Source organism: Crocuta crocuta, unplaced genomic scaffold (genome assembly GCF_008692635.1).
Source record: "Crocuta crocuta isolate KB4526 unplaced genomic scaffold, BGI_CrCroc_1.0 scaffold762, whole genome shotgun sequence".
NCBI lineage: Eukaryota > Metazoa > Chordata > Mammalia > Carnivora > Hyaenidae > Crocuta > Crocuta crocuta.
The window spans coordinates 620396-636730 of record NW_027529524.1 but is presented as its reverse complement, the minus strand read 5'-3'; the positions used below and the strand labels follow the sequence as shown (position 1 = coordinate 636730).

The window sequence follows — 16335 nt, the reverse complement described above, 5'->3', positions numbered from 1 at the left end:
TCTGAGAAAGGCGTCCCCTGGAGTGAGGTGTCCAGGGACCTTGGGAGAGGACCTGTTTGGGGACTGGCTCTCACCAACCCCTCTCTTCTCTCTCTCATTCCCNAGTGAGCCCCAAGACGAACCTAGAAGGCATCTGGCCTCGGCGGGGAGAGGAGATGAAGGGAGCAACAGGGAAGAGGCAGGGGAGCAGGTAAGCACTGGGCCACACTACCTGGAAGGCAGGCTGGGGAATGAGGCGGTAGAAATCACCAACAGGGGAGGTGACATCCACAGGAATAGCCCACTGCTCTTGAGGCAGGGGTTTGGGGGGCTCTGGAGGGGATTCAGCTGTGGATGCTTCCTGGAAAAGCCGGGGGTAGAGGTGATAAAGATACAGTCAGAGAGCCCTCTGTTACCACTCCTCCATAAAGATGCTCCGGTCTTCCTCCTAGACCCAACCAAGCCAGCCACCCCTCCACTAAATCCTCTTCTTTCCTGCCTCAACTGCCCAGAACCACCAACCTTCAACACTAGGTCCTCCAAGCTGCTTGCTCGGGCCAGGGAAGCATTGCAGGGGGCTGCTGAAACAGTGTCCCCTCTGGGAATTCCTGGCTGGCCCACTGCCTCACTCTCATCCTCATCGCCTCCCCCCAAATCCAGAGGCTCCAGCAAACGGCTGAGGCTGAGCAAGCCGGGAGCTGGAGCCGGGTGATCTGAGGAGCAAGGCAAAAAGGGAAACCTGGTCATGTCCATCTCTGTTCCACAGGAGAAAGCCACTATTTCTATACCCCATCTTAAAACTAAAACTCACCCTTTGGGGCAAAGTCCACACCTTTCTTGAAGCCAGGTGGGACAGTAAGAAGATCTGAAGAACAAGGACAAAGAGATAGAATCAGCATTACTGTGCGGTGGCGTAAAAGTCATATGATACCTAAACCTACAGGATGCCGTTCACAGCGTAGGCACCAGAAATGGGGCTCTCTGCCATCTTTCCATAAAAATAAAGGTTGTTACGACAAGGGTGCCTTTCCCTAATTTTCTCAAAGGCACCTAGCAGCGGCCCACTGATAGGCCTGGGCCCCCCTTCCTCAGGGCCGCCGACTCACAGCCCTACTCCCAAGGGTCTGTCCTGGCACCACCTCACCTTTCTCAAAGTCTATCTCCTCTTCAGCTTCCTCCCGAGTGCTCAGATCTGTTATGGTGGGCTCATCCATTCCACCTGGGAAGAGTGTGGACAAAGAGGGATTTGTGGGGTGGGAGGGATATGGGATGGGTGGGGAACTCTTTCCTAGAGACTGAGGGCGCCCTCTCCTACCACCCCATTTCCACAAAAGTCACCTGGCCAGAAAGGGTATTGTGTCGGATTCCCCCACAGGGACTGGGAGACGGGCCCTGGGGGCCGGCGAAGAGACAAGGAGGTGGTGGCTGATAGGTTTGTATTCTCCAGCAGGACCTGAGGCAACAGACCACACAGCCCCAGTGAGGCTGAGCTTGCCTCTGACGCTTTCCCAATTCTCCTTCTTATGGCCCCTGATCTCCTACCTCTTTGTAGCCCAGTATCTGCCCTGTGGTTGGGTGTCTTTGCGCCTGAAGGTCTGAGGGGACTGGGGCCCCCAGTGTGGCCAGGAGAGACCAGGGATCCATCTTCCTCTGCCATTTTCTGCAGAAAATGAAAACATTTTTCAGGTCTTCTTTCTCTCCTCTCCCAGTTTCCTTTAGGGACTTAGCTCCCCAGTCCAGGCCCCTCCAGACCCCTCACCGGGCTGAGTGTTCCACACCATGCAGAGGCAACCAGGCTGGAGATGATAAAAACAACTGCTCTGCTTCCTGCTGCAGATCGGGGGCACAGGGAGGGAGGCCATGGGGAAGCTGGTAAAGGACAAAACAAAAGGCATTAGGTAAGGGGAGAAGAGAAGACATAGACAAGAAAGTGATGTGATTTGTGTTGAAACTAAAAACGGTAGACATTCCAGACCAACTAGGATAGTCAAGCTGAAGCAATATTTTCCAAAGATTATCTTGCTTTACAGGACAAACTACCTGCTACTGATTTATCTGGAGCAATGGTTGCTAAAACATTACAATACAACATGAAATACAATCATTCCACAATCCCTGGGGCTAGGCTTAAGAATCTGTATTTTTAAAAATCCCCCACCCCCACTCATTATGAGGTACACTTAAATTTGAGAACCACTAGTTTTAGGAAAAGGTAGCCCAGGACTAAGGATGAGAGTCAGGGCTTCAAAGGGTAGCCATCAACAAGTGCCCTGGTGCTTGGAGACAGGTGACTCCGAAGAAAAAACACATTTGAAAGAGCAATTCTCAGACGTAAGGTATCCCCAAAACTCCCTTCTCTGTCTTCACATGAACTCCGGTCCACTAGCTGGGGTCTGCCCAGCACAAGGCAAGCCCAGATGACAGGAATCCAGAGACAGGAGAATGAGGTTACCTTAGGGTCCAACAGTAAAGAGAGTGGAAAAGGTTTTAAGCTCAAAGTGGGTCAAAGGTTAGGGTCAAAAGCCACTCACTGTGCTCTCTGGAGCCCCAGGCACATTCAGCAGCTCCCAGCGCCCGGTGCATCCCAGCTCCACAGGCCGAAGGGGCAGATCCAAGGGATCTGGAGGAGGCAGCACTACAGAAGGAAGGTCAGAGGTCAGAGGTCAAGGGTCACCCCCTTAACACTTGTTGGTTCCACCCCCTCCCCCTCACCAAGTCGCTCTGTCTCCATCGTCTTGGAGCCCAAGCAGCCGCAGGGCACACCGGATATGCAGCGAAAAGCCGTGAGGTAAGCCCCGCCCCAGAGCGGGCGGAAGTGGAGGCGACTTCCGTCACACACACCCGCGGCGGAGGGGTAGAGCGCTACGGAGAGGCTGACCTGAGCTGGGGGACTGCCGGGCGGAAGTGTCTAGCCTTGTGCAGCCTTGGTTACCGCGTTCTCCACCCCTCGCTACGTCATCGCTCTGAGCCAGCTCTCTGTTGCCCGCGCGGGCGCCGCCCGAGACCGTGGGACCCCGGTTACCGCCCCCTCAGGTAAGGTGTTCTCCTTCTCACCCGTCGCCCCTTTTTTCCGAGCTCCTTCTCTCTTCTTCCCCTTTTCGTTGCTCTGAAAGCGCTGCGCGGGTTTCACTGCCTCCTGTGCCGTTTGGACCCCGCGGTTGCCATACTAACCCCAGCGGGGGTAGGGGGTGTCTGATGCCATCGTCTTGGCGACGGAAGGGGTGCTTCTCCCTTCCCGGACCACTTGGTCCTGCAAGACGCTGGTGGCCGTGATTCCTGGAGAGAAGAGGGAATGCTGGTTGATCCGGACGAGCGGGGGCTTGGATGGCAGCCTGGTTTAAGCAAGGGATAGGGAGAGGCAAAAGACAGGAGTAGGTAGGCCTGGAGGGGTGCGGTTGGGTGCAGTGTGGACGGCGTGTGAACCTTGGGCGGTGACAGTGGAGAAAGATGTCTTGGGCCCTGCCCCTGAACCAGGAGCCACCATGTTGGTGATACCCCCCGGACTGAGCGAGGAGGAGGAGGCTCTGCAGAAGAAATTCAACAAACTCAAGAAAAAGGTGAGGGAGTGTGTGGGGGCGTGGCCCAACCTTTCACAGACTCTACATTCTTGAGAACACCTGGGGTGAGTGTGAGGGGATGGGGGGGGGGTTCTTCCAGCTTGGACCTGGAGGCATATCTCCTCTCCGAGTGGGCTTTTCCCAAGTCTTGGTGTATACCTTCTCTCTCTTCTGTGCATTCTGCTGTAGAGTTGTCTTCCTTTTCCGTGGCTTTTTAGTACCAGCGCAGGGATGGTAATCTCCAGGTTTGTTTTTTCAATTCTGTCCGAGCTGTTATTGACAGCCTTCAGATTCCCAGTGTTGCAGCTAGCTATCATCTTCCTATGTATTCTAACATAGTTCCTTTTCTTGATCTTCCACGTAGGACTGACCACGTTCAGTTTTCCCGCGCGTTCGGAATCAAAATCTCCTCTCTCACATCTCCACTATTTGCATAGCCAAACGTTTGCCAAGTCTTCTTGATTCTTCCTTTGAAGTAATGTCTGTTGTTTATTTTTTCCTGTGTATTCCATAGATCCAGTTTTTGCTGATGCTCATGTAGAGTGTTGTAATGGTTTCTCAAGAAGCTTCTTAGTGTGTTTTTGGACAGACTTCTTTCACTCTTATTAAAAATGAACCACTGAAATCAAAAAACTCTGTCTCTCTTTTTCTCAAAACCTGTAGGTGGTTTCCCATTGTCTATGCAACAAATCCTTACCTTGCCATCCCTTTCTAGTCAGAACTATTCACTGGTCCCAAAACATGCATTCCCAAAGCCTTCTTCTTTCTACATCTTTGCCTGTCTGTGTTCTTTGTCTAAAATATTCTTTTCTTTAAGTCTGTTTTGTGTAGATTCTACCCAGGGTCCAGTTTAATAGCCATTTGGCATCAGATAATCTTATTTGCTCTCAGCAACAAGCAGTTTGCACCTCTTACAATCACTCTTGATAATTATGTCTAATCGTCTTATTTCTCAGACTGTAAGCTTCTTAAGGGGAGGAGCAACGTCTCATACTTCTGTTACAAAGCAATGGCGTGTCCTCGTGAAATATTCAGGGGATGGATGGATGAAGCCTCCCTCCCCCACCCCGAGAAAGAAACATAGGCTTGTATTTACAGTTCATATCTTGGGGTTCTGGTCCATGTTCAAATTCCTTACCTTCCACTTCAAAAACTGAGGCTTGGGAAAGCCTCTGGATACAATGGTTTGGCTAGATTACGAATCGCTGGTATTGCAGATGATCCATTGGATTATGTGTGAACGGTAGGGCTGCCTCAGTGCACCACTTCAGGGACACCATTTGCATTGTTTTCTGAGAAAGGCGTCCCCTGGAGTGAGGTGTCCAGGGACCTTGGGAGAGGACCTGTTTGGGGACTGGCTCTCACCAACCCCTCTCTTCTCTCTCTCATTCCCAGAAAAAGGCATTGCTGGCTCTGAAGAAGCAAAGTAGTAGCAACACAGCCAGCCAAGGTGGTGTGAAACGCTGTGAGTGACGGGGGAACTGGGGATAGACTGGAAGTGGGCAACATGGGGCTGACCTCTCTCACAGCCTGGCCAAAATAATGCCTCCTTCCCTCACCACTCCAGCACTGTCAGAGCAGCCTGTGGTAGACACAGCCACGGCAACAGAGCAGGCAAAGCAGCTGGTGAAGTCAGGAGCCATCAGTGCCATCAAGGCCGAGACCAAGAACTCGGGCTTCAAACGTTCTCGAACCCTAGAGGGGAAGTTGAAGGTGAGCACAAGCAGAAAGATTGTTCAGGGGACCCTTGACTTCAGAGGGCATCCTTCCAAGTTAGAGTCACTGTTAGGGAAAAGTAATGCCTATTCATTTCTGGGCAAATTGTTGTACCAGTCCCGAGTTTCAGGTTTCTTATCTGTAAAATGAAGACACTGACTGACTCCTAAATTCTGCATGTCATACATTCTGTGGCTCTAATCTACCACATATTCGAGCTCCTGGGTTTGGTTGGTCTGAGAAGTTGAACAGGTTGAAGATGTCAGCAGATTCAAGAAATGTACAGATAAATACTCTAAGTGTATATTAGGTCATTTATGAAAAATACCACATAATCAGATAAACGCACAAAGGGACTAAAAAGGGGGGAAAGGCCAGAGGAAAGCCAAGAGGAGGGTGAGGGAAGAGGCATCCCTTCTGTCCCATGGTTAGGCAGCGTCCTGCTCTCACATTGAAGTAGATCTCTACAACCTTCTCAGGATCCCGAGAAGGGGCCAGTCCCTACTTTCCAGCCGTTCCAGAGAAGCATATCTGCTGACGACGATCTGCAGGAGGTATGTTCCCAACTCTCTGTCCCTGAGAGGCTGGGGAATGAGGAAAATGAGAGATCCACATATTTGGGACCACATGCCACCAACTAGGACTCATCTTAACTGTCCTTAACTATCTTTGGTTTCTTTTGCAGTCATCCAGACGCCCTCAGAGGAAATCTTTGTATGAGAGGTTAGAGAGCTAGAGAGAGGACTGGGTCCCAATTGGGGGAGCAGGGGAGGGTTAATTGCCTGTATCTTTGGGAGGTTTAGGGCTGGAGTGGAAGGACCTGGGGCTGCAGAGGGAGTGTTGAGTCTCCACAGGGTCTGGGAAGATGAACTAAAGGCCCCTGTTGATCCTCAGTGTCTGCCTCTCCTCAGTTTTGTGTCTTCCAGTGATCGGCTTCGAGAACTAGGGCCAGATGGGGAAGAGGCAGAGGGCCCAGGGGCTGGTGATGGTCCCCCTCGAAGCTTTGACTGGGGCTATGAAGAACGTGGTGGTGCCCGCTCCTCAGCCTCCCCTCCCCGAAGCCGCAGCCGGGACCACAGTCGTGAGCGGAACCGAGACAGAGACCGAGATCGGGAACGGGATCGAGACCGAGATCGGGAACGAGACCGTGATCGGGACAGGGACCGAGATCGGGAACGGGACCGCGATCGGGACAGGGACCGAGATCGGGAACGGGACCGCGATCGAGAACGAGAGGGCCCTTTCCGCAGTGAGTAACCTGGTCTGCTGGGAAAAGTAAAGGGTTTAGGCGGGTCCTACTACATTGATCTCTTAAAGTGGAGGCTGAGATGGGTTGTGTGTTGTGACTGTGACTCCTGACCCCACAGGGTCGGACTCGTTCCCTGAACGCAGGGCCCCTCGGAAAGGGAATACTCTCTATGTGTATGGAGAGGACATGACGCCCACCCTCCTCCGTGGAGCCTTCTCTCCCTTTGGAAACATCATTGACCTCTCCATGGACCCACCCAGAAAGTAAGGATGGTAGTGGGGCAAGATGATAAGTCCTGGGAGGACCTGGGTTTGAGGGAAAACACCAACCTATCTCCAGTGGCCTAGGAGCACTGGATTTGGTTGGGTCCGCAAGAGTCCATAGACCCTCTACTGATACTGTTTTCTCTCATCCTAGCTGTGCCTTCGTCACCTATGAAAAGATGGAATCAGCAGATCAGGCCGTTGCTGAGGTTGGGACTTCCCAGATCTGTTCTTCCCATCCCTACTGCCATTTCCATGTTTCTCTTTAAAATATTGGGAGCCAGGAGGAAATAATTTCCTCTTGACAGAGAAAGTCTCTTTCTATCTACACAAGAAATGTTGTATTCTTAGATCCTTACTCAGTCTGTTCCTAGGATGGCAACTCTTGGAAATCCTCCTTTGCCTTGTCTGTAATGTTTTCCCCCATCCTTTGCCTCCACCTCTCTTCTTCCCTAGCTCAATGGGACCCAGGTGGAGTCCGTACAGCTCAAAGTCAGCATTGCCCGCAAACAGCCCATGCTGGATGCTGCCACTGGCAAGTCTGTCTGGGGCTCCCTCGGTAAGAATGGGTTCTTCCTCCTTCATCCTGTTCCCCACAGCTCACCTCTTCTCTTTGTTCCCTTGCACGTCCCAGGATTCCCTACAGGTGATAGATGTCTGGATCTGTGTGGAGGCTGTGGGAATGGGAATGAGAGTTGTCAGGCCCTCTGTCAGTTAGACATAGGAGAAGATTTCTTAGTGGGAAGGAGACAGAAGGATTGAGAACAACTTCTGAAGCAGCAGTAACTGGAACAGGGAAGAAAGTGGAAGTGAGTGAGGTCATTGAGTAGGATGAGCATCTCACATGGCCTTGTTCGTTTTGAGGTAGAGTGTAGTTGGCTTTATAAAATAAGCATTTGAAATTAGAGATCTGGAACTTGGGTGTGAAGTGAGGACATGGATCCGAGTCCTCTGTATCAGAGTGGCTGCAAAATGGTAGTATTCTCAGGGAAGACTGAATTTGGAGAAAAAAATTACACAGGCCTGGACTTGGGGGGTATTCAAGGAGCAGCACCAGAGGCCATGAAAGCCAAAGATACAAACTCTGGAAGCTGGGTAGTGATCAGCAGTGTCAAGGTATGAAGATCCAAGAGAATAGAGGCTGGTGTGGGGTGAATGATTGTAGCCCCGTAATGGCAGGGTTGGAATCCTTGGAAATGGGGTGGAAGAGAGGGACATGTCAACATAGAAAGGAAAAAAAGAAGAGGAAGGAACAGCTTGAGGGTCGAGGAAGAACGTTTTGGGCCAAAGCCGCAACCAGAATGAGCCCCCCTATTGAGGCTAGTAGCATTTCTAGTGTGAACAGTCCTCTATACCTATTGGTTTTCCTGACAGAGGAGTTAGGCAGAAAGGGGTGTTCAGAGTAAGAGTGGCCCTCCAAATGAAAAGAAGGAACAAAAATGACTAACATGTCAACAAAGGGCTACAGAGATTTTCCAGTTTTTAATATTTTGATGCAATGGGTTAACATCATTCAGTTATCACAACGATTACCTTTGGGGCTGTTCTAAGAACAAAACATTCCCTGTAGTATCTTACCACAGTAACAGGCATGTGCTCCTTGCCCTGAGGATGGGTTGGCTTAAGGGAGCCAAAGAGAGACAGCCCATCCTGGCCACCAGAGGTCAGCATCAAAATTGGGCTTCCAATGGCCAAAGGCCAGGAGTGAGCTGGTCAGACTCTGAGCCTCTGGCCTCACCAGTACTCAGATGCAGTGCTTCTTAACCAATCCTTTCCTCCCTCCCTAGCTGTCCAGAACAGCCCTAAGGGTTGCCACCGGGACAAGAGGACCCAGATTGTCTACAGTGATGATGTCTACAAGGAAAACCTTGTGGATGGCTTCTAGGGAATGGAGCTGGATTCCGTGTGCCTCATCTGCGCCAATACTGGTCTCAGTAAAACACTGAGGTGGAAGCTCACACATCTCCCTCAGCCTCTGGTTTTTCAGCACTTGGGATTGGGGTTGAGCCTTTAAAAACGGCTGTTAGATTTTATCTCAGTTGTAACACATGGCCAGTGCACGCTCCCCTCTCCCTTACCCCAAAAGGATCTTGAACACAGGTATTGTCGCAGCTGTTTTAATTTGGTCTCATCCCCCTTTCCAGCAGGAAATCCCTTATAGAAAATCCAAATCCTCTTCTTTGAGTTTCTCCTTGAGCCAGGGCAGCACTTGGAAAAGGTTGATGTGAAAGTCTCGGGCATGACCAGGTACCTGCTGCCACCGCCTCTGGTCTTTGCAGACATCCACTACACCCCAGCTGATCACACCAACCTGAAGAGGGCAAGGGGATGCCACTGATCATTTGGTAGGATTCCTTCCTAATCCCAGGAGGCTCAACTGTTTCCAAGTATGTCTGAGTTGATCTAGAAGAATTAGACTAGGGACCCAGCTGAGTCCTACTCTCTAGCACACAGGGCAGACATTGCCCCAACCCGGCCATTTCAAGGAGTAGTTGTAAGGAAGCAGGCTCTGTCCTCCCCTTTCCAGCCACATGCATTGAACTCTCCTGCTTTAGGGCCCATGCTGACCACTTGGCATCTCTCCATAGATAGGAGAGGAGAAACTCACTTGAATGAAGCGACTCCTCTTATGAATAATCAGGGGACCACCAGAATCACCTACAGGGGAGGAGAAGCTGTAGGGAAAACGATTCTTGGGCATTAGCAACATGTAGGAAAGGCAAAGAGTCTTCTCTCACCTTTGCAAGTGTTGGGGTCAGTATAGGGATCCACCCCTCCAGTGCAAAGGAACCTGGGGGTGACCACTTTAGAGATGTCCTTGACTTTGTCATAGCCTACGGCATATTGAGCATCTCTCTCACAGCTGGCTTTCTGTAGGTGAGGTATAAAGCATGGAGGAGAAAAGGGTGATGAACAGAACATGCTTAGGAAGAATCGGGACCTAGAGGATCTGCTTAGAATCCCATATTCCTCACCTTTTCCCCATTCTTGATGTAGACCTCCTTCCGAATCAGCATCTTCTTCCTATCTTTGACCAACTCTGACACAAACAGAGCTTTGACATCCTTTGCAGGGAGCAGCTCTTCCACTGGACATATGGACAGATGGGATCATTTAAGCACCCTCCTTTCCCCCCACCATCTCCCTATTGCCTTTGTCACTCAGCAAACATGCTTCAACCCTTTCCTGTGGGCTGGAGACCAGGCAGGCTCCTGCAGCACCCTGTCATGCCCCACATGTCTCTTGTGCTACTTTCCCTGAATGGCTTACTCTGTTGCTGGCAGGTGGTCAACAGTGGAAGCCTCAAAGCTTGATTTGCTCCCTGGGTGCAGGGAAGACAAATAGGCCTGTTAAAGAGAGATGGGGGAGACTCAGGGACAGCAGACTGGACCTGCCCCAGACCTGTAGCCCCAACTTGCCCATAATTTTCTTGTCAGGTCCAAAGGGCTCACCTGAGAGTCTCGCTGTACTTGAGCTTCTCGTTGAGTATGACAAGGGCCACGTCATAGTCATAAAATTCAGGAATGCCTTCTGCTTTTTTCCCATTAATGTCATACATGGGGTGAAATAGGACTTTATCTACACCCACGTCCTTCTTCCTCCCTCCTAAGGTAGGAGAGTGGGTATGTCAGGACATCCTACTTCTCTGGGCAGCCTCCTCCTCCTGGCCTCGAATCCTCCCCAACCCTGGAGTCATCCCCCCGCCCCCCGCAGCCCAATATGCAAGAGAGGGGGCTGCTTTGAGGATTGGGGGAGGGGAGAGTGGGAGGGTGCACTCCTGAGGAAGTGGAAGGTGTTGCCCAGGGAGCACAGCTGAAGCTCAGGATTGATTCACCGCATCCTTACCCACGCTGACCTTGATTGAAGTATTCCGATCATCCACTGTGAAACAGTGTGCCGCTGTCAGCACATAGTACTCAGACACCACGGCCCCCATACAGGTCTCATGTCCTTTCAAAGGGCGCTAGGAACAGAATGGCAGGGGAGAAAGCTTAACTTCTACAAACATCACATTTTGCCCTTCCCCTACCTCCATTCCACCTGACCTCACCTCCCACAAGTCCCCACCACCAGGAAGCTGTGCTTACAGTGACTGAGATCTTGGCCTGCCACGGTTGCTTGTGGTGATCAGTAGCTGCCTTGTGCTCCCAGACCATTCCACAGAGTCCCAGAGTCCGGGTTTCATCTAGCGAGAAAGGAGAATGTGCTGAAACCTGGGATACTTCATTTCCAAATGGCAGAAGCCTTTTGGGGAGGCACACCTACACAGCTATGAGGAGCAGAGGACCATGAGGAAAAGAAAGGCATTTGTTTCCTTACATTGAGGGCAAGGAACTGTGGCAGCATAGCAAAAACAAGTTGGAACTAACAGATGGGAGACCTGGCCCAACTCTTGCTGGCTTACTTGCTTGGGCTGCTCTTGGCCTCACTTTCCACATCTGTAAAATGAGAGACTTGACAAGACCTCCAATGCTGTTCAGAACTCTGTGATTCTAAGGTCAGGAAGTGGATAGTGCCCAGAAACAAGAATGTGACTGAGGTAGAGAAGGAGCAATGAGAAAACCATCCCAGACTGCCTTTAGGAGGAGAGGAAGTATGAGTGGCCTTGGGGTATCTAGGGAGTTTCCTGACCTCTTTACACCCTCTCAGTATCTTCCTACCAAGCATTTGGATGAAGACATCTTCCAGGTTTTCCATGTCCTTGACTTTGAACACATGTTGTTCTTTATCCTTCTTGGAAGCCAAAGCATTGATGTTCTCTTGATTTACCAGAGGCCCAACCCCAAACACATAGACATCTGAGGGAGAAAAAAAGGAGGGGGAGTGTCCAAGCCCTGGGGGCAGGAGCTGAGAAAGCAAGGTGCTGGGTCCAAGGCAAAAAACTCACCCAGATAATCCTCCCTTAGGTTTTTGCGATCCCTCCCAATGTCCAAAAAGCTCCGGATCTCATGAATGACAGGGACTGGGTCCCCACCCATGTTGTGCAAGCCTGCAGAAGAGACAGGGACCATGAAGGTGAGAAGCAAGTAAAGAAGAGGGTCAAAGAAGATAAATTGGCTAGAAATAGTGACACATGGCTGGGTAAGCAGGTGTTTTGTTTTTTGTTTTTAATGGCTGGAGGTGAAGTTTCAGCTTTTTAATTTTTTTAATGTTTACTCATTTTTAAGAGGGGGGGGGAATGAGTGGGGGAGGGGCAGAGAGAGGGAGACACAAAATCTGAAGCAGACTACAGGCTCTGAGCTGTCAGCAAAGAGACTGACATGGGGCTCGAACTCACAAACTGCAAGATCATGACCTGAGCCAAATTCAGAAGCCTAACCAAGTCACCCAGGTGCCCTTGGGTAAGCAGGTTAAGAGGTTATAGAAGTGACAGATCACACGGAGACTTATGAAGGGTCTCTCCTTGTAAAGGGTCACAGGAAAGATCAACATGGTTGGGGCCCTCAGTGCTGCTCAGAACCCCAACCATGAGTCTAGTGTTACATGTGGACCTAACAGCCATACACTGGTATAAGGGTGAGGAGCCCGGGGCAGGAGAAAGGTCCCTTCTGACCATCAGTCATGAGAATGATGACATGGCGGGTGCGGTTCCAGCCTTCAGGGGGGACGTTCCCTGGCCAGCCCATCATGCTGTAAACTGCCTGGAGGGCCTTCTTCGTGTTGGTCCCTGCCTTCAACATGTGATCTGTGGAAAGGGAAGAGGTCACCTTGCCTGGTCTCCCAAGTCATTTATGAACCTTAGAGGCCTATCCCAAGTGAGATACCACATTTTTCAGCTTTTTGAGTTGTCATCCCACTGACTTCCCTTTGACCACAAAGTGACCTTCTCAGCCCCCAACAAGTTTGCAGTAACCCCTATTCCCCAACGAGGCTGCTGTCCAACCATTGACTGCAAAGTGGCCTGCCCTGCCTTCCCATGTGGTCTCACCACCTCCTCCCTACAACCCTGAACCTTTTGACTTCTCTGACCCCACAGTGAACGCCCCCCCCCCGCCCCGGGCCCTTCCCTAACCTCTGACCTTCATAGCTGATTTTGTCGATTTTCCTTGTAACCCAGTCTGCATCACTGCTGTTTTCCTCAGACACTCTGATCAAAATATTGGGGACTGTAGCATATGTCACTAGACCGTATTTTGGCTTCACCCCATAACTTGCCACCTGTGGGTTAGGAGAGCAATAGGTAGTGGCAATGAAAAAATACTGTGGTTGGGAGAGGTTAGCAGCTTTTCTGGGACAGGGAAAGTTATAATCAGAGACAAAAGGGCTAACTGATCACCCTGAGGCTAATGGATGATTGGGTTAAAGGTCAAGAAACTGCTTCAAGTAAAAGGGAAGGAGGACAGAATAGGACCAGAGGTTTTCTGGGACCTGTGTCTCAGAAGGTCTGGAAACCAGGGGACTAGTCCTAGCTGGGCAGTAAGTTCACATTCAGGGGGAAGGGGGCTCCACCTTCTCAATGAAGTCTTTGAGACAGTTCTTGGCCCTTGTGAAGTTGCCGATCCCAATGCTGTCTGATGCATCCAACACCAGATAGATGTTCATGGAGCCCGAGGGGTCCAGGACAATCTTCCTCTTCTGCTGTTCCCCTGGGTGCCACCAACAAACTCAGGCTCCAGCATGCATGGTTCTCCTGCCCCTTCATCCTCCCCCAATTTCCTGCCTCCCTCCCCTCTCTGCCTCCAAACCTGGGCTATGCCCATCCTCGGCGTCTACTCCTTCTATGGTCTCTGTCAGGGAAGACAGGAAGGCTTCGGCTACCTCTTCAGGGGTGTCATACATAAAGGAGTCTGGGAGAGGTCAGAAATCAGGTCAAATGTCTACAGATGTTGTTGCGGGGTGAGAAGGTCAGAGACACCATGACCAGAGAGACGGGATGGTGGGTTTCCAGGATGGGAAGGGCTCAGTAGTGAGGAAGTTCTGCAGGCAGGTTTAGAAGTGAGGAAAGAGCTGGGTTGCATTAGGGGGACCTGGAGTAGGGAGGGACATGAGGATAAAAGAGCAGGGTCTGACCTACGAGCCTGGGTCAAGAGTCACCTTGGCAGGAAGGCTCTGTTCCACTCCAAGAGCCACTTTCCTGGCATGTTCGCTGCTGGGAGCCACGAAGGGTAAGTCCCCGGTTGCAGTAGTAAGTGACTGTGTCTTCAAGGCGGTAGTGGCTGCCCACCTTCCTTGTGCCGAGGGGGATGCCTGGGTTGGGGCAGTAGCCCGCTGCAGAAGCATGAGACATGGAGGTGAGGACCAGATCCTGAGGCCCAGATGGCACGGTAGAGCACAAGAGCTGTGGTGCTAGTTCCTCAGGCTGGAATGTGCAGGGAGAAGACCCCATCACCAGGGAAGGGGACACTTCTCACCTCCATCATCGCAGATGGCTGTTTGTCCATCCCACCGACCAGTTGCTTGGCAGGTGCGATTGGCAGAGCCCCGGAGAGTGTAGCCATCATAGCAGCGGAAAGAGATCTCATCACTCAAATTGTAGTAGAGAGCCTGGGGCCAGTATTCCCCATTCTCAAATTCCTGTGGTCTTGGGCAGCGAATTGCTTTGGCAGAGGGGGACAAGTAGAAATTACTGAGAAGGAAGGGCTTCCCTTGAGAGTTTCCCTTCTGGTCTCAGGGACCCTGTCACAGAAACAGTGCCACTTGGTCTCACAGACAGCATCAACCCTTAAACTATGATGACTCCTTTCTTCTCCTTGCCTCCGATTTCTGAGTGTTCTGCCAGGGTTGCCTGGCACAGGGTAGATGCTCCGTGAAGATTCATTCCCTTTCTTGTCCCTCTCTCCCTCCTTCAGCCCTAGACAGCGGCTGTGTTTGCTCAGCTCCCCCTGCTAACCTGCCTGGCCTCAACACAACTCTTAATACCATGCTAGTCTGCCCCTGGCCACCACCGGTTCCACCCCTCCATTGACCCGTGCCCACCCTCACTGCCCTCCAACCTCTGCATTCTGCCATCTTGACAATCTTTTGGTCTTGGGTTCGCAGGGTGCTCCAGGACCCTGTGGATCTGCAAGTGCGAACCTGCACAGGGTATGGGTAGAAGCCAGAGGGACACACATACTCCAGTGCCTGGCCCTCCTTGAGAAGCCTGAAGGAGCCACCTTTGATCTTTACTCCTTCCAGAGAGCAGGAGCCTTGGGGGCTAACCGCAGACAATGGCGTTGTGCTCCCACCTAAAGAAAAAGGCCGATGAAGCCCAGCCTCCCAAGGCCAAAGAGGAATATTGGGGACAGCAGGAGGGGGAGAGGGGGGGTGACTCTCTCTTACCTCCAGACAAGAGGCCCAGCATCAAGGATACCAGGCAGAGTTGGGGTCTGAGACTGCTCCCCATAGTGATGGAAGGCAGGAGAGAAACCAAGGCTGGGGACAAGATGGATTATCCCAGCTTGTGCTGCCTGTCTGTTTGGCTCGATGTCCAAAGAAACTTCAGACCTGGGCCTGATCACACTCTTCCCCTGCCCCCCACAACCTCCAGCCTTTTATGCAATTTGTGTTCTGGCACCTGTGGCTAACCCCACCCACCCCAACCCACATCATTTTCCGGAATGTCCCAGGTGGGAGGGCCCCCACCGAGCTGCCAGTCAAGGAAATAAGAACTGCATAAGCCCTACCCTTTCCTGCCCACGATCCAGGAAAGACCCATCAATACCACCTCTCAGCTCCAGTTCCTCCCCAGTAATCCCAGACCACCCCCTCAGGAACGAGAAAAATGGCCAGCTCACTCCTTGTTGACTCTGCTCTGGAGCAGAGTCCAGCCACTGTTTGTCCAGCAGGGTCTCTGACCTGCCTCCCTGCGGTTCCTGGAATCATTCTAGCCTTCCTCTGCCCCCTGGCCAGCCCCCAGGCAGAGACACAGACAGATGAGGAAATCATCAATTTTTATTAATTTCAAAACTGGGAAATTCCATGTGAAAGTGAAAGGAGAGTGAGCCAAGTACAGCAGAGGGTGGGCCCCTGGGGATTCCCCAGGTTGGATGTGCTACACGGGGTCCTGGGAGCTGGGAGCATGGATGGGTCATGGGGTCTGAGGGTAAAAGTTCAAGAGTGGGAGACTGGCAGATGCTGGCAAGACAACAGAGGGGTCAGTGAGCACAATTAGAGGGGCAAGAAGTTCAAGATACCCTCCAGATGCTGCCTCAGCCAGGGCTGTAAGCGAAAGAGATTGATGTGAAAATCTCGTGGCGGTGGGATCTTGCCCTTGGGGGCCTTTTGGCGGGAGTTTTTATTGCTGTTGCCACAGGGGTTGTAGAGACCCCAACTCACCAGGCCCACCTGAAAGGAGAGAATGAGGTGGGAGGCTGTCACAGCCCCGGCTCCAAGCCTCAACATCTCTGGCTCGTTCAAAGGCCTCCCTCGGCCTCTTTCAAGGCCAAGACTCTGTAGCTCCAGTCCCATGAGCTTCCTTCCCCCTTCTCTCCTTACCTGAAAAAACCTGTATCTCCGTTCAAGGAAAACTGCTCCCCCAGATTCTCCTGTCAGAAAGGAGGGACAAGAGACTGTCATACTGACTCACCCCTCTCCCTTGTTATTAGGGCAGTGCACCAGTGCCCTGGCATGCATGCCGGCCACAGGGACA

At 51.7% G+C, this 16335-nt stretch overlaps 4 protein-coding genes across 5 annotated transcripts in view; 1 reads left to right on the top strand and 3 right to left on the bottom strand.

The window, feature by feature from the left end:
• Nucleotides 1-94: 94 nt before the first annotated feature.
• LOC144228954 (superkiller complex protein 2-like) lies at nt 95-3463 on the bottom strand. Its single transcript, XM_077760875.1, has 11 exons — nt 3403-3463; nt 3151-3255; nt 2692-2841; nt 2511-2614; nt 1739-1848; nt 1522-1639; nt 1318-1432; nt 1124-1198; nt 791-844; nt 502-692; nt 95-340 (listed from the first exon to the last, which is right to left on the bottom strand). Exons 1-11 carry the CDS (start codon nt 3461-3463, stop codon nt 95-97), a joined length of 1329 nt encoding a protein of 442 aa, XP_077617001.1.
• Nucleotides 2892-8722, top strand: NELFE (negative elongation factor complex member E). The gene is made up of 11 exons (XM_077760931.1): nt 2892-3012; nt 3454-3536; nt 4932-5001; nt 5104-5249; nt 5732-5806; nt 5938-5975; nt 6164-6501; nt 6620-6764; nt 6919-6973; nt 7221-7323; nt 8552-8722. The coding sequence occupies exons 2-11, from the start codon at nt 3462-3464 to the stop codon at nt 8647-8649; spliced, it is 1143 nt and encodes a 380-aa protein (XP_077617057.1). The 5' UTR covers nt 2892-3012; nt 3454-3461; the 3' UTR covers nt 8650-8722.
• A 143-nt stretch (nt 8723-8865) lies between these two features.
• CFB (complement factor B) lies at nt 8866-15186 on the bottom strand. The gene is made up of 18 exons (XM_077760927.1): nt 15027-15186; nt 14699-14932; nt 14117-14302; nt 13800-13973; nt 13451-13552; nt 13215-13351; nt 12785-12923; nt 12319-12450; nt 11653-11754; nt 11426-11563; nt 10853-10950; nt 10611-10728; nt 10217-10370; nt 10035-10111; nt 9740-9852; nt 9503-9635; nt 9373-9422; nt 8866-9075 (listed from the first exon to the last, which is right to left on the bottom strand). The coding sequence occupies exons 1-18, from the start codon at nt 15088-15090 to the stop codon at nt 8920-8922; spliced, it is 2307 nt and encodes a 768-aa protein (XP_077617053.1). The 5' UTR covers nt 15091-15186; the 3' UTR covers nt 8866-8919.
• Nucleotides 15187-15620: 434 nt separating this feature from the next.
• The window catches only part of C2 (complement C2), a 40374-nt gene continuing 39659 nt past the window's right edge, over nt 15621-16335 (bottom strand). For both annotated transcript variants that reach the window (XM_077760929.1, XM_077760928.1), the window contains 2 exons: nt 16182-16231; nt 15621-16031 (listed from right to left, as the gene is read on the bottom strand). In XM_077760929.1, the coding sequence (XP_077617055.1) occupies nt 15855-16031; nt 16182-16231 (227 nt within the window). In that variant the 3' untranslated portion in view covers nt 15621-15854. The remainder of the gene's footprint in view (nt 16032-16181; nt 16232-16335) is intronic.